General features: G+C 44.6%; 1 protein-coding gene across 1 annotated transcript in view; it reads right to left on the reverse strand.

The window, feature by feature from the left end:
• Positions 1-13832: 13832 nt before the first annotated feature.
• Positions 13833-14823, reverse strand: part of LOC138054014 (hyaluronan mediated motility receptor-like) — a 1518-nt gene continuing 527 nt past the window's right edge. The window contains exon 1 of the mRNA XM_068900534.1: positions 13833-14823. This exon is cut by the window's right edge and continues 527 nt beyond it. Coding sequence (XP_068756635.1) covers positions 13833-14823 — 991 coding nt within the window.

The raw sequence follows: 14823 nt of genomic DNA on the forward strand, positions 1-14823 counted from the left end.
GAGTCGCGCTCTCCAAAGAGGAAAACAGGTTTTGTTTTGGTTATCCTGCTACTCATCCTATTTTGAAACTTAAAGGACGGAAGTTAAGATACGGCTGATTATGAATACCTCGACGCGTTTTCTAAAGGACGATTTTGGCGGTCGTGTGTGCATGCGATGTTCTCCTGCAGCAGACGATGACGACGACACGACGACCCTGTTTGCCTATTCGTTCTATACCAAGCGAGATTCTCAACTAGGGGATTCAATGTTTCTTGCTGCGCAGACTCAAGATCGTCAATTGGTGCTGGTAGAGTTTCCTAGTGTGCCCTACCGCCTGTTCGTGCTCCCAAAGAATTTTGGAACCATCCAGCAACACTGCCCGTCGCACGCTGAATTCCGTTTTTGTGTTCGAATATTGGATTCTTCGAGTTTTGCTCAGAAGGAAATGATGGAAGTGCGTCTTGATTCCTACGATTCTTACAAAAGAGTTGTCGACTTTTTCGAAAGGAATAAGATACCGATGATAATCGACGGTGCACACGATACCTTACATGGTCTCGATGCAGTGTTTAACCTTGGTATTCCAGGGTCGTGCGTTACACTGAGAGTAAAACGCGATGCCGTTACACTCGTGACAGACTCGTATTGGCGTGTAAATTCGCCCAATGGGATTTGCGTCCACGATCGCCCATCTCGTTTGCCTGTTTCGCTCGTGGTTGCAGCCATTGCTTGTCCCGAAAACGGTAAAGTATGCATGGCAAGTGCTGACGGAGAAATGACATACGGAATAGATCAGGTTACTGATTTTGCAGAGAGAGTGAGAAATATAAGACCAACGGTGATCCTGGTCCGCGATCGAGAAGTGACGTTGAAACGACTGCACGACTATGCCCCGTCTTTATTTTATTTCTTATGTTCTATGTCGCCTCAATGTCTACCCATACCACCCAACGCTGCTCGTTCATTTGTACCAGGTCTTGGAGTCTTGGTCTTTGACGTTGGTGTCGTAGACTGTGTGAACGAAAACTCAACTCCTCGTCAGTGGCTAGAAGTTTTTCAATCCCGTGGATGTTTGGAAAACATTTGGAACGAAGCCGTGACCAAACAGACTGATATGCATCATCGCGTTGCCTATCATGCGTTCACTGCAGCCATGGTGCTTCATTACGCCAAGACCGGTACAGTCTGTGAATTGCTTCCAGGTCCAAGACCATCTTGTGTGGGGGGGCTCATAATACCACCTAACTGTGAATACGTCTCGAAGGGACCAGTGGGAGTATTCGACTTTACCAGCATGTACCCTTCGATCGCTTGTGGAATCAATGCTGGAAAGGACACTTACGTTTCCGAGGGAGGACAATGGAATCTCGGAGATTTTGGCGGATTTACCACACATCGTCCCGGCTGTCTTGCGGCTGCGTTAAACGAACGTTTGCAAGAACGGCTGCGCATTCTCGGTGATCCATTCATGGAAACGCGCGCTAGATATTTAAAACAGACCATCAATGCTATGGTGGGTATGTCTGCAAATAAGAAGAACCCTTACTCGGATCCTCGAGTAACCGGGTGTATCACTGCCACTGGGAGACGTTTATTGCAAGCGTGCCGTCAGGTGGTTTCTGGTTCGACGTTAGCCGGGTATACGGATTCTCTGTTTGTAAAGTTACCTCGACCGTCCTTGAGTGCAGATCAATTGAAGCAATGGGTTTCACATCCGCTGGTTAGTGAACTCGAGAGTCGATTCAAGGACGTCATCAAAAGTGAAATGCAAAGGATGGCACCTTCCGTCGAATCACCAAAAGATCCGTTCGTTCGTTTTAATTGTCAGCACATTGCAACAGTAGGATTATTCACGGGTGTATCGCATGCTTATGCTGTAGGAATTCTGAACTCCGAAGCAGATCGTACCACCGTCGACGTTCAACTCAAGGGATCCTTTAAGTTTGCCAAAATGGAGTGCGTTCGTTCGTTCAACGACGCTATCGCGTGCATTGCCATCGCTGGACAATTCGTCCTAATACAACAGGGCGTGTTGTGTTTGGGGGATGTTCGCAGACTCAAAGCGAGTCTACCAGCTCGTATTGTGACGAGCGAGGGGTGGAAAACGGCCGTAAAAGTTATTATGTCGGATGAATCCAATGACCTTCTCAAGGCAGTCATCGAATACGCCGACGAAACAGAGAGTTCCCACCTTTTTTGCCACTAGCAAATGCAGTGGGTCTCGTCGAGGTCACGCACGTGTTTTTGTCGAACGACGATACGTCTTTCAACGACAGACGCCGTTTATCGATCGTTGAAATGACGAAAACTTTTTTTGAACAACTATGTTCTGGTCGGTTACCTTTGAGTTCTTATGTCGTCGACAAGGACGATAACGTGATGGTGAAATTGAAAGGTAGGCCGTCCACGACTAGGCCTCTACACGAAACAGCGAGAAACGGTCTGAGTCTGGATTTGGAACAATATAGGCAACGATGGATTCGAGCATGTATCGGTGATCTAAAATGCAGCATCTGCAATGGTTCGTTCACTGATGCAAACGAATGTGGATATCTGTCGAGCGATGGTGATGCGTGTGGCGAAATTGTTCACGATTCTTGCGGTGGGGTTGCCGTCACCTCTCTCGATGATGTGTCTTCGTCCGTTTTGACAAGATTAACAAAAACGGCCTTGTCTGCCATCCTCGCGGCAGGAACAAATAACGCTTCAGAAGCGGTTGCTCGTTTGATCGATATGCACAATTTTGTCGCCAATCCAATGGAAGAAAAGTCATTATTGCGACCTTATGATGAAGTGTTGTCGCAATTAAAACAATCGGTATCGGACGGCAAGTCGTCGAACGAATATGTTTGCCCCCCTTGTGCGTTTGTCTGTATTCCCGACAGAAGCTACTCTTGGTTTTATTTGCCCTCGATACCGACTTCGAAGGTCGTTCTAGATCTAATATATGAAGCAACTCGTCTGATTACCAGACACGGGGAAAGGCACGAATACTATGATATCGTAGAGCTGGCTACAAGGTACCCTGCCCATCGATTACGTGTTGCGCCACCACCCATTCTCGCGATGGATCACTCTGCACCCATTCGCTCTTGGCAACTAGTCATGCAAGAATTGACAGAGTCAGAACACGATCCACACTTTGTGACAGACGCTGCGTTTCGTTGTCAGTCTTGCGACACAGCATTCAATCTCGAAATTGGCACTTGTAATCATTTGGTGTGCAGTGTGTGTTCCCGAGGTTGGGAGGTCTGTGAAAAATGTGGGGTAGAATGGCGTGGTTTACGTTTCAACAAAACCCCCCAGATGAACTATCATCCTAAAGTGTTCCCTTTTGCCAAGTGGTACAAGTTGTACGGAAAATGGTTGGTATATTGTGGACCGGGTGAACTAATTTACGATTCTTCTGCACAACATATTATACAAGAGGCACAGAGTCAAGCGGTATATTATCCCAGTATGGGATGCAAATGATAAAATCGATGTAATTGCTTTTTTTTGTCTTTATTAAAATCATCATTCAAAAGTTATCATCTTGTTTGCATGTGTACTCTTTTTCATATTCACATCACTTATATACACTCTCCCAGGTGATCTGGTGACGTAATTTGGAGGACTCGGAAGAAAAATTTTAACGCCGTATCCCATAACCGCGCGCGGCCTTACGTGTTGTTTTCCAAACTCTCTGCGTTACTTCCGTCGCCAAAACTCGACAGATCATTCCGTGTCAACCACGTTTCCTCTTACTGAATGAATATTCAAGTAGAACCGACGAGATCTAACCTCGCCTCTGCCATGTTGAATTCCAAAGCGAGGCCGTGAGCGGTTGTGGGATACGGCGTAAAAAACTTTTTCTCCTCAGTCCTCTGAATCACGTCAACAGATCACCTGGTCTCTGCATATATATATATATATATTTTTTTTTTTTAATATCATTTATTTGAGATTCCCCCATCCAAAAAAAAAACAAAAAAAAAAACAATAAACAAACAAAAACATACTCGTTAAAAATTGAGTTGTTTTATGGATGTTGCCAACACGAATCTATATTTAATTTTTTAAGGGATAGAAAATATAATCCATCATGCATGCAAGAGACATCGAGACAACCGTGTAGATGTAATTCATACCTTTATTAAAATTCGCAACAAGTTATTAGCGTTACAATACTTAAAAGAAAGCCCTTTACAATGTTGGCTGTATAACGTTATCATTGCCATTACACCAAATAACGCTCGACTTTCCAGCTTTGCCTGAATCACAACTCAAATTCGGGATGTCCTTGGCCAAAACGATCCCTTCTCCTATTCCACCCGTCGGTTCTATAGGCGCTTCGCACCTTGTAATGCTGAAGTCTGGATCTGGATCAAGACGGCACTGTAGATAAGGCGTTCCTTCATAACACTGATCAACACAGACGCATTCTCCTTTTTGTAGAGGGCGCTTTACGGACAAGGGACGCAAAAACTTCTGGTCGGTATAATAGTGATAACCCAGGGAAAACGCCCTTTTTTGAAAAAAATCAAAATTCTTCATGGTGGCATTCGAATGACAGGTATCGGTCTTTCCTTGACATGGAGCCAAGGCCCAGACACTCCGAGTCCCACCCATAGAAAGTCTGCACAATCCTACGTCCATTCTTTTGGAATCGTAGTATTTGAACAGACGGTAACGACGGACTCCACAGGGGCATAGAGACGGGGTACAGGAACTCAGACAAAGACACTCCGGGGACGACTTCAGTGGTATAGTTGAAGGAATTTGACAATGTTCATCGTGATTGGAAACGCAAGTCCAATTAAAGTTGTTGGACGTTTCAATCTCAGCCATCGATTTATTCTTCCAAGTCACAGACAGTATCTTATTGGTAATGTCCACAGGCTTCTCGAGATAAGAAGATGGAATGCATCTCATCGGTTGTCGAAGCCACCCCGGTAACACACATAAGATCTTTGGAAAGTTACTTTGGCAATCTTCCAAGCAAACACAACTGTCCGGTCGCCATGTTGCTACGGGAAGACCAATGGGTTGATAAAACATGCCATAGGAGGGACGAAAGAACCGGAACCCATTCGCTAATGCCATTACTCCATATCCATCAGCCTTCTTGTGGTGCCATCCGATAGGGCATTTTCCTTCTTTGGTTGAGGACGAAACGGGAAAGAGTTCCAAAATGTCATATGCGGCGCGGACGTTTCGCTTTCCCGTTTTCAAATCTATTGTAATGGCCATGACTCCATCTTGAGGGATACACGAACAACTAGTCGAGTTACAAGGTAAGGGCGACTGACAAAAAAAATGATTCGCGTTATCGGGAACCTTGTCTGTGATGTTGGATTCGCAAGCCTGTTTCGCGGCCGTTTGTGGAGAAGGTGGCGGGCAAGCGCAAGACATGGTCCCATTTTTGTTCAAGACACCATAATCTTGATCGCATTCAATTCGGCAACGGGTAGTGTTCACACGCACGACAGGAGCATACCGTCCGTCACTGTCTAGTTCCACGGGTACACACCAGGGGTCGTCTCTGGAAGACTTGACAAATCGCCGAGTACATCCTCCTCCCAGCAAAGCACATCCAGAATCGAGCCAAGTGTCTGACTCGTTAGCTGGTCCGGTTGTATTTTTGCATTCTCTGAGGTCGATGGCCGTGTGATTCACAGGACACATAGATTTGTTGCACACCACGTACAACAAGAGACCAGAACGTCCAAGACAACCATAGGGAACCTGACAAGAGTCTCGATAATAAACTCCTAAACCGGCAGTCACCAACGTCAATGCGAACAATGAAAACATATCCGAATCGATTTTCAAGATGCAAGTGTCCGGGAGACGACGTGGATTACATTTTTCACGTCAACATCAGCACTAGAACGATCAGAATTTAACCATTTGTGGACTTTGTGTTTTGTGTCGTCGCTTGTGTTTGACCACCGATCGGAGTCATCCCTAAGAAGTTGTCTGGTCTTTTGGTGTCGTTGCACATCGTTTAAGTGTTGACGTATATTTTTATCGTGGGCTTGGTACGAAGGATGTTTTGGGTCTTTAATGGGCGATAAGGAAACTTCCCAAAGGTATATGCCATCTTTAGGGTGTACCGTTACATCGTGTGTACTCTTTAACTCGCAAATCGTGCGACAAACGGCGATGCGCTTATTTCGTTTCAGTGTTTCGGAAGTGGATGGAAGGTAAGAGTTTACCTCCTCGAGGTGCTCCCGAAGAACGTTTAATGCATTGACGTGCAGGCTGTGATCTTGTTTAATTGCCATGAGTCATTCGTTTGATAAATAAAAACGGGATGGCTAAGTTAATGAGAGATACTGGTAGGTTGATACAGCGATGGATAAACAGAGTAGCAGCGAACATCGTAAGGGCTCTCTCTGGTACACCTCGAATGTACGTATTGGTCGTTCATGGGAATGACGTTTATGACGCCCTTTGTACGCTGGAACCAAATGATATAGCCAGTGTGAAAAGGGGGATACGTGTACGAGAAGAACAACACGGGATCGTACCAATCCGGCGTCGAAAATTAAGAGAATATCTAACGGAGTTAGTGGTCATCGAATGGCCGCTATACTCTCAGAAGACAGACACGGAGTCTCTAAAAACGGCTCTTCGATTCGTTTTAAACGAAGCCGTCAGGAAACAAAGGCATATGGGAGGCATTGCATTGATTGTCGATTGGTCGCTCTTTGAAGATCACAATTTCAAACCAGTTTTCGCAAAAACATTTCATGCGCTCGAAGTGTCTGGGTATCAACCTATTGTCATAGTGCAACGATGCGAACATAGACCCTGTGACAACGAATTTGTTTTTCCTGTAGAGTATTACAGAGATCACTTCTTTACACGATATAATTTGCATTGTCTGTTGCTCAAGGCAATAGAGTACGCACGACGATGAAGCGTTCTTCTCCAGATCCAGACTATACAATCGAAATAGAAGCGGCCAATAAAATACTAAAGTGGGACGACAAGTGGGATGATTGGAACTGGGAGCAAGATTTCCCGAAAGAAGAATCTGATGATTTCGACGTTTGCTCGGAACCCGAGGACGAAGACGATCAAGAGGTGCTGGACGCGGCATACGTAAAAGAACACTTTGATCAATTGTACGTAGATAAAGTAGTGCGTTGGATAGAGGAAGGTAAAAACGTTTTCGTCACTGGATCTCCTGGCCGGGGCAAGTCCACTTGTATGAATCGAGTAATTAAAAAACTGTACGACAAAGGTACCAAGTTGATCGTCACGGGTTCTACGGGTGCTGCTGTAGTGAACATAAGAGACGACGCTGTGAATCAGCTCACAAAGGCCGTTGAGCGGGAACTCATACCGAATGAATTACTGGACACTCTTGCCCCGACCACGGTGCACAGCGCTTTTGGTTTGAAGAAGGTCGAAAATGATCACATGAAGACGATCGGAGAAGGTAGCGGTACAAGTCAAAGTTTTATGTCCTTTTACATCAAACGTCACGATGCCGATCGCAGAAGGTTTTTTAATAACAACCACAGTGCAGCTTGTATGGGTGTTCCCGCGATTGCATATGCAGACGTTTTGATTCTCGATGAAGTTTCCATGGTGAGTGGAATCATGGTGGAGATTTTAGATGGAATCGCAAAGACACCATATATCGCCATTTGCCATTTGGTGGTATCGTAATGGTATTTGTCGGTGATTTTCAACAATTGCCCCCTGTTGGTAGCGGCACTCGCCAAAATCCCGTGTATCTGTTTGAAAACAGAAAGTGGACCACCAAAACTTTTAAGGGTGGATGGATCGATCGCGTTTTGTTGTTAACAACGAATATTCGCCAAGAAGGGGATATCGAGTATGGGGCACTCCTTGATCGCATGGCCATGAACAGTTTGTCGGATGATGACGTGTCGTTGCTCAGAAAGTGTGTACTAAAATCTACCGATGGGTCCGATGGAAAAGTGCTGGCCATGAACCCGTACGTGATGCCATTCGTTCCGCGAATTTTTACGAGTAACAGAGACATCGCCCAATACACTGAACGAGTTTTAAAAGAGATAGACCACAAGAAAATCATCAGATTGAATGGTAAAGAAAAGTACGAACCAAGTAAAGAAAAAATATATTTGGTTTACGGTAAAGAAAAGGTAGAGAAAAAGGTTGCAGATTTTATCTGCAAAACGACCAAGAATTGTGACACTTGCTTTTTTGTCGACTGTCCAGTACGATTTCTAGATAACAGAGACATTTTAGAGGGAGTGGCGAACGGTGCCATTGGTAAATTAAAAGGTCTGTCCAACCGAGGTGAACACCCTGTTATTCAATTGATGAATGGAAATGAATACACCTTAACGTCCTCTTCCGATACCATCTACCTTGACGATTATACATCATACGAACGTCGCATGATACAATCTGGACGTCTACGACCTAACCCGAATCGCCCGATTGCCAAACTGACGTATTCATATTATAATATCAAGACGGCATTGGGGATGACAGTGCATGCCATGCAAGGTTGTACCTTAAACACGGCCATCATTCATCCCAATGTCGCTGCCATTCACGAGTTTACTGTCATACAGGCATTGTTGGTGGCGTTGTCTCGGTTACGTTCGAGTGGCATGGACGACCCCGATAAACAGAAAACAGTGATGGTTACTCCTAAGGCGACATTGTGGTGCGAAGATGATGGACCACAGCCCCTGGGGTTATATCTGACGCGATTTGCCACGTATCCGTTTTATGTGGCACCAAAAGTGAGAGAATATATCGACAATATTTTTAAACGTCATGGTCTGTTTAGATCTCGTGAGAATGGAAACACGTAAAGGACGTTACGGTATCGTAGAGGTAAAAAATGGAAAAATACTCAAAAAGCCCAAGTATTTTGAGTGTGCGAATACTAACAGAGAGGCCATTGCCTTCCGGCGTTTGAAGCCGCGACTTAACGACCTTAATATTGCCCGTCTGGACGAAATATACGTATACGATGACGAAGATGAAAGAAAACCAATATTTGTATGTGAATTGTGGTTCGAAGATGTCGGCACCGACCTTTTTCGGTGGTGCAAATCTGGATGGCTCTTTGATCCGATTAAGGTTTTGCTGAAAACGTTGTTGCCGACCATAGATGAATTACACGAGTTCGGGATCTTGCACGGTGATATCCACCTTGGTAACATATGCGTGAGTCTAAATAAAGATGGAGAATTAACGGCTAAGTTAATCGATTTCGGAAGGAGTGTCGTTGTTCGGGACAGTGTTCAGTGGAAACGTCATCCTCTCGACGAAAAATTATGGGTGGATCCCATAACTGGAATCGTAAGCAACCAATTCCATTCGCCTTCGCTGACTTCAGAGGAAGCGACCACAGATTACATGTACAACGTCCCCGATTATCGCGATCCAATGAGTGTTTTGGTTCTAGTGGCAAACGAATCGAAAAAATATCCTACAGGCGTGACTTTGGGTCCTGCTGATGACATATACGGTCTAGGGATGTGTGTCGTTCGTATTCTAACGTTATTCTTTGATTTATTAGACGAATCTGGAATACTAAACGAATTGTTTTCCGGAGCTACCTTTGAGTACAAATTATGTATACTCTGTAGCATCCTCAAGCACAATCCCGCTTGGGATTCGTCCTTTCTTGTCGATTTAGATCAGAAACTAAAGTCATTCTCGACGAGTCTTTCAGATCCATTGCTTCGTAAGATTGAAAAACGTCTTCGAACTTTGACTACAGTATATTCAGGATTCTTTGACCATTTGAAAGAAGTATACGATTTAAACACTAGCCAACTCGTCAAAGCTTGTGTTCATCCTGATCGTTGTCGTCGATATTGCCACGGAGGAGACAGGAGGAAGCGTGGAAGATTTGACGACACAACCGACGAGGAAGGACGCATCAGTACCTCGGTCCACGATGGCAAGGTTGTTCATGTAATGGTTGGGCATTGTTGGATAATGACGGGAGTCGTGAGTTCAGGTCGAGTAGAGTGGTGGTACACAGCAAATGAATTAAAAATGGGCAAAGAGAGGGGTAAAAGGGTCATGATGTCATTTATTATAACAGTTACCGCGTTAGATAAAAAATTACAAAGTACAGACTATTGTCAGTGGGTTTTCGATTTTCCTTTACAAAAGCGCAAGTGGCTCGATGCATTGACTAGGTACGATATCGTGTAAGGAGATGAAATAGAGAATCCGATGATGTTATTTGTATTTATACTGTAAAGCGAAAATAAAGATCGAAAAAAAATACGGTTGAATGTGTCAGATTGTTTCGTTTCCATTTTATGCGAGAAAAAACGAAAGAACATATTAAGTTGCGCGGCTTCTATTCATTTGTTGCTCAGATTTTATGAAAATGAATCAACTGAAAGGGAGTTACGGTGTTGTAAAACTTGCAGATGGTTGTGCAGTCAAGATACCTACCAGAGATCAGTGTCCTAATATCAACAGAGAATATATTGCGTACCATCGCGTGACTCGAGTGCTGGACCAAGTTTGCGTCCCGTTATTAAAAAAGATATCTGTATCACACGACGATGAAAAGCGGCTAAAGTTTGTAACGGAAATGACGTTTGAGGATGCCGGAAAAGATTTGTTGACGTGGTTTCGATGTCGGTTGCTTTTTGATCCGATCGAGGTGTTATTTATTCCGTTATTATCGGCGTTGAAATACTTGCACAACCTTGGAATCTTACACGGCGACATCCACCCTTCCAACATATGCGTAAAGATCGATGATCGTGGGCGGCCGAAGGCCAGATTAATCGATTTCGGAAGGAGTGTCGTTTTGCGAGATGAAAAGAAATGGACTCGGCACCCTGACAAACGAGACTTTTGGGTCGATCCTAGGACTGGTGTGGTGTCTGACCAATTTCACATGCCAACACCGGACTCGAAAGAAGCGACGCTCGACTTTGCGTACAACATTTCTGGTTTTCGTGATCCAATGGCCGTCATTGCTTTAGTGGCAAACGAGTCGTATGATTTTCCCGAAGGGTTGATGTTGGGTCCAGTTGATGATGTGTACGGTCTTGGAATCTGTATCGTTTACGCTCTGACATTATTTCTTGATACACCAACGGACTGGGATATGCTAAACAAAGTATCTACTTGTGAGAGGTTTGATGATAAACTGTGCGTACTCTGTCATATCTTAGAACGCAATCCCGCCTGGAATTCGTCGTTTTTTATTGATTTGCACGAGAGGGTGACACCAGAATCGAGAAATTCCGAGGATAAGATAAAATTCAAAGCCTCGTGTTCGGCAATCGAAATACGTCTCCAGAATCTGTACACTTTATATCTTTATTTTTTCGATTACCTGAAGGAAGTATATGACTCGGAAACCAGCGATCTAGTCAAGGCTTGCGTTCACCCAGACCGTCACCATAGGTATTGCCACACTCCAAGCACAAAACGTAGAAGGATAGACAAAGAGGAGGTCATTAGGGCGGGTGCCATCGAGACCATGGTCGAAAACGGTAGTATCATTCACGTGACCGTTGGAAATTGTTGGATCATGACAGGGGTTGTAGGTTCTGGGAAAATCAATTGGTGGCAGATGGCAGATGGAATGATGATGCGCGAAAAGAGGGGTGTACGTGTATTGAAGTTATTTATTGAAGAAGCTTGCAAATTAGATCGTAAATTACAAAAAGACAAATGTCGCGATTGGCCTTTCGAATTTGACTTACAAAAAAAAAAATGGCTCACGATGTTGGCTCTGTATGATGATCCTGTATGCGATAAGGAGCAAGATCTTGTGCTTCCACAGAACGGCACGAGTGAACGAGTAAGACGATAATACAGATTGTCAGAAGTGCGACTAAACTAAAGGCGAGAGCAATTAAGGTTGTAGAGTGCGCATCTGGACATTGCGTCGACGGACAAGTATACGCGGTCGGTTCTTGGTCGTAGCTTGCTCGACGCAATCTCGTCAAGACTCGAGCATCTAAGTATCGCCAAAGGTTGACTGTCGAAACGATCTCTTTAGATTGAGATACTCCGGCAACTGGGTCTGGTAAGACGATTGTCGGTACGTTGTGAAAATCGGTGAGCGTCATTAAACCTGTTACCAACAAAGCAACGAAGTGTGTTTTCTCTGTGCTTCCGCGAAAACCCGTAAACGACGGATCGTTTAACTCTAACGTTTTATCCCACGTCGGTGGCGACAAGAGTACGGCAACAGATGGAGTTCTTGTCGCGAACGTCAAGTTTAGCATTCTCGTATCAGAATCGAGGCGCGACGAACGAGGTCTCAATACGATGGCAGCGTGGTAGTCGGCTATGGGACTAGATGTAGTAGATCTAGTCGTATTGATGCATTCCCCGTTGTCAAAGATGATATCCCGCACTTGAAGTTTGTCGGTTGACGAAAAAAGCAACGCACAGTACGTGGGCTCTTCTGTATCGATTAGCACCGAGAGAGGTGTTTTGAGAAGCACGAGCCCCTCGAGACAAAACGGGCGAAGTGTAACTTGACGCAACGTCAACTTAAGCGCGCGATTGACGACAGCCCTGAGATTACTTGTCGGACACGAGATGGCATTTCGATTCGGTACACGAGAAATGAACACGTCGTCTGGAGCTATCCAGATGGTTGTGGTCGTGGCAGTGCTACCATCGATCGTCAAAAAGTCCTTCATGTGACCTGCACACGAATGTTCTTCGCATTTCAACGACTGGGTTCTCACCTAAGCTATCGCAATCACGACCCACGAGATATAAAGAATGTTTGTTAGCATTGTATATACGAGTGGAATAAAATGATTGTAAAATAATCCATCGAAATATCTCTTTAATAGTCTCTGGTCGTTCAATTGTACAAAACAGTCAATAAAATCGCAAACGATAATCAATTCGACCTGTTTTTTATTTTAATCACTACCCTCGACTAGATAGATTGTCAATCGCCAATCGCACGGCGAGGAGACCGAGTCCAACAACCATCGTTTTTGCATACCATCGGCGAACGTATACAGAAGAATGGCTATAGTGTATCACAATAGAGCGATTTTTTTGCTCAAGACAGTTTTTTGCTACTTCTGTGGTTGTAAACGTGGCCGTGACAGTGCGCGTTACTCGAGTCACCCCATAGACTGGGGTGGTACTCGAAAAATCGCCCTTGTCCTCGCATGATCGCTTTTTGGGCGGTTTAGTACCAAGAGCTGCGGAAAGTGTCCAGGAACGACGCGAGTTCAGTGATCCATTTCTAGAATTCATCCACACTCTGCCCTTACACCGCCAGTATCGACCCTCGAATTTACTATGGATAGCACTGCTAACCGTACCATTAGAATACTTTCTTTGTTTTCTCTGCAAGAACATGTCATCCAAATAAAACTCGAATGTCGCTCTCCCGGAAACCATATTCTCGCCCCTTACTGTACATATCAGTGCAGTCACACGTTCTTGAAATGTCTCTTGGATAAACTTGTTCAGGGTGCTGATCGGCAAGTGAATAACTTTCACCGTCGAGTTGCAACGTGCGCGCCTATCGCCAGGTTGCATTTTTGTCTCTAATGCAATGCCGTGTACACCTAAAGAGAGACTGGATACGAACCCCGTAATTTTAACAATGCTTCGGGCCGACGAATTGCTCTGTTCTTCGTTTGGTGAAGGATTGCTAATGAAACACTGGAGTTTGACCGCACCTTCTTCGATCTCTCTATATATCCTTTCTATTGGTTCGAGTGTCATACAGGGATCCGTTACGAGGCTTAAGATAACCCCGACCAAAACGAACCAATCAAAAACCGTCATCTCTACTTTTACATATAAAGACATCATGAATGATCGAGTAGACATTTGTTTAATGTATCATAGTTCCAGATTACATTCAAAAAACTCGTATTTTATTCGTCAGAGCAATCTCTCATGTGATCCTCTAACAAATAATGAGGAAACATTCGGTGGCAAACGGGGCATTTCAATTCGTTAACTGGTCGAACCGAACGCCTCGGGGGCTGGGGTGTATCCGGTAGGGAAGTCTCGTTGGGACATACTCGAGCTCGACAAGCGCCGAGCGAAGACGATACTCGTCGCATCAATTCTCTGTATCGCCCGTTCAGTTCTGCATGTTTGTCCATTTCGTGTTGTAGTCTTGCCTTCATTTCTTGTAGTTGATGCATGGTATCTCTTTTTTCGTCGCATTCTCTTTTAAAATCCCTCTCGTAAGTTATGAGAGCTTCTTGCATTAACTTATTTTCATCTCGCGATTCATCCAATTCCTTCTGTAAGACCTCACCCGCATTAATAGCTTTGGAAAGGCTCGTACGCAAACCATTCACTTCTCCTTTGAGATTTTTTACCTCCGCGTCACGGTCCCTGATAATTTGTTCGATCTGATTTGTCTGCTCTTGTAGCTGTTCTTTTTCTTGTTGCAGGGCGTTTCTCTCTTGTTTAGCTTGTTCGATTTCCGCCGTCAGCGTATTCACTTTTTCAGCTTCGAGATCGTGTTGGTGTTCAACACGTCTTTGCAAGTCTCGGACCTGTTGGTGTAACCCGGCAGTATCGCTTTCCATTCGCAAACCTTTCTCTTTCCCTATCCGTTTTTCCACATCTTCACCTCCAAGTATTTTGCTATTTTCTTCCAAGTCATCATTGTCGCTTTCTTCGTTAGAACCGTTGCCCTCTTCGTCCCAAACTTGACTCATGACCTCTCGCGCTGCCAGAGATTTCCCGATTACTGACTTTACCTCGCGCACGTAGACCATCTTTTCGCCCTCTGACGATTGCATTGTTCTTTTTAGAGTCTCGTTTTCGGTGACGATGGTTTCGCAAAATACTTGCTTGACGTCCAGCTTTCTCGATAGCTCTGTGACTTCGTGCACCAAACGCACATTT

This window comes from Montipora capricornis, chromosome 6 (genome assembly GCF_036669925.1).
Source record: "Montipora capricornis isolate CH-2021 chromosome 6, ASM3666992v2, whole genome shotgun sequence".
Taxonomy (NCBI): domain Eukaryota; kingdom Metazoa; phylum Cnidaria; class Anthozoa; order Scleractinia; family Acroporidae; genus Montipora; species Montipora capricornis.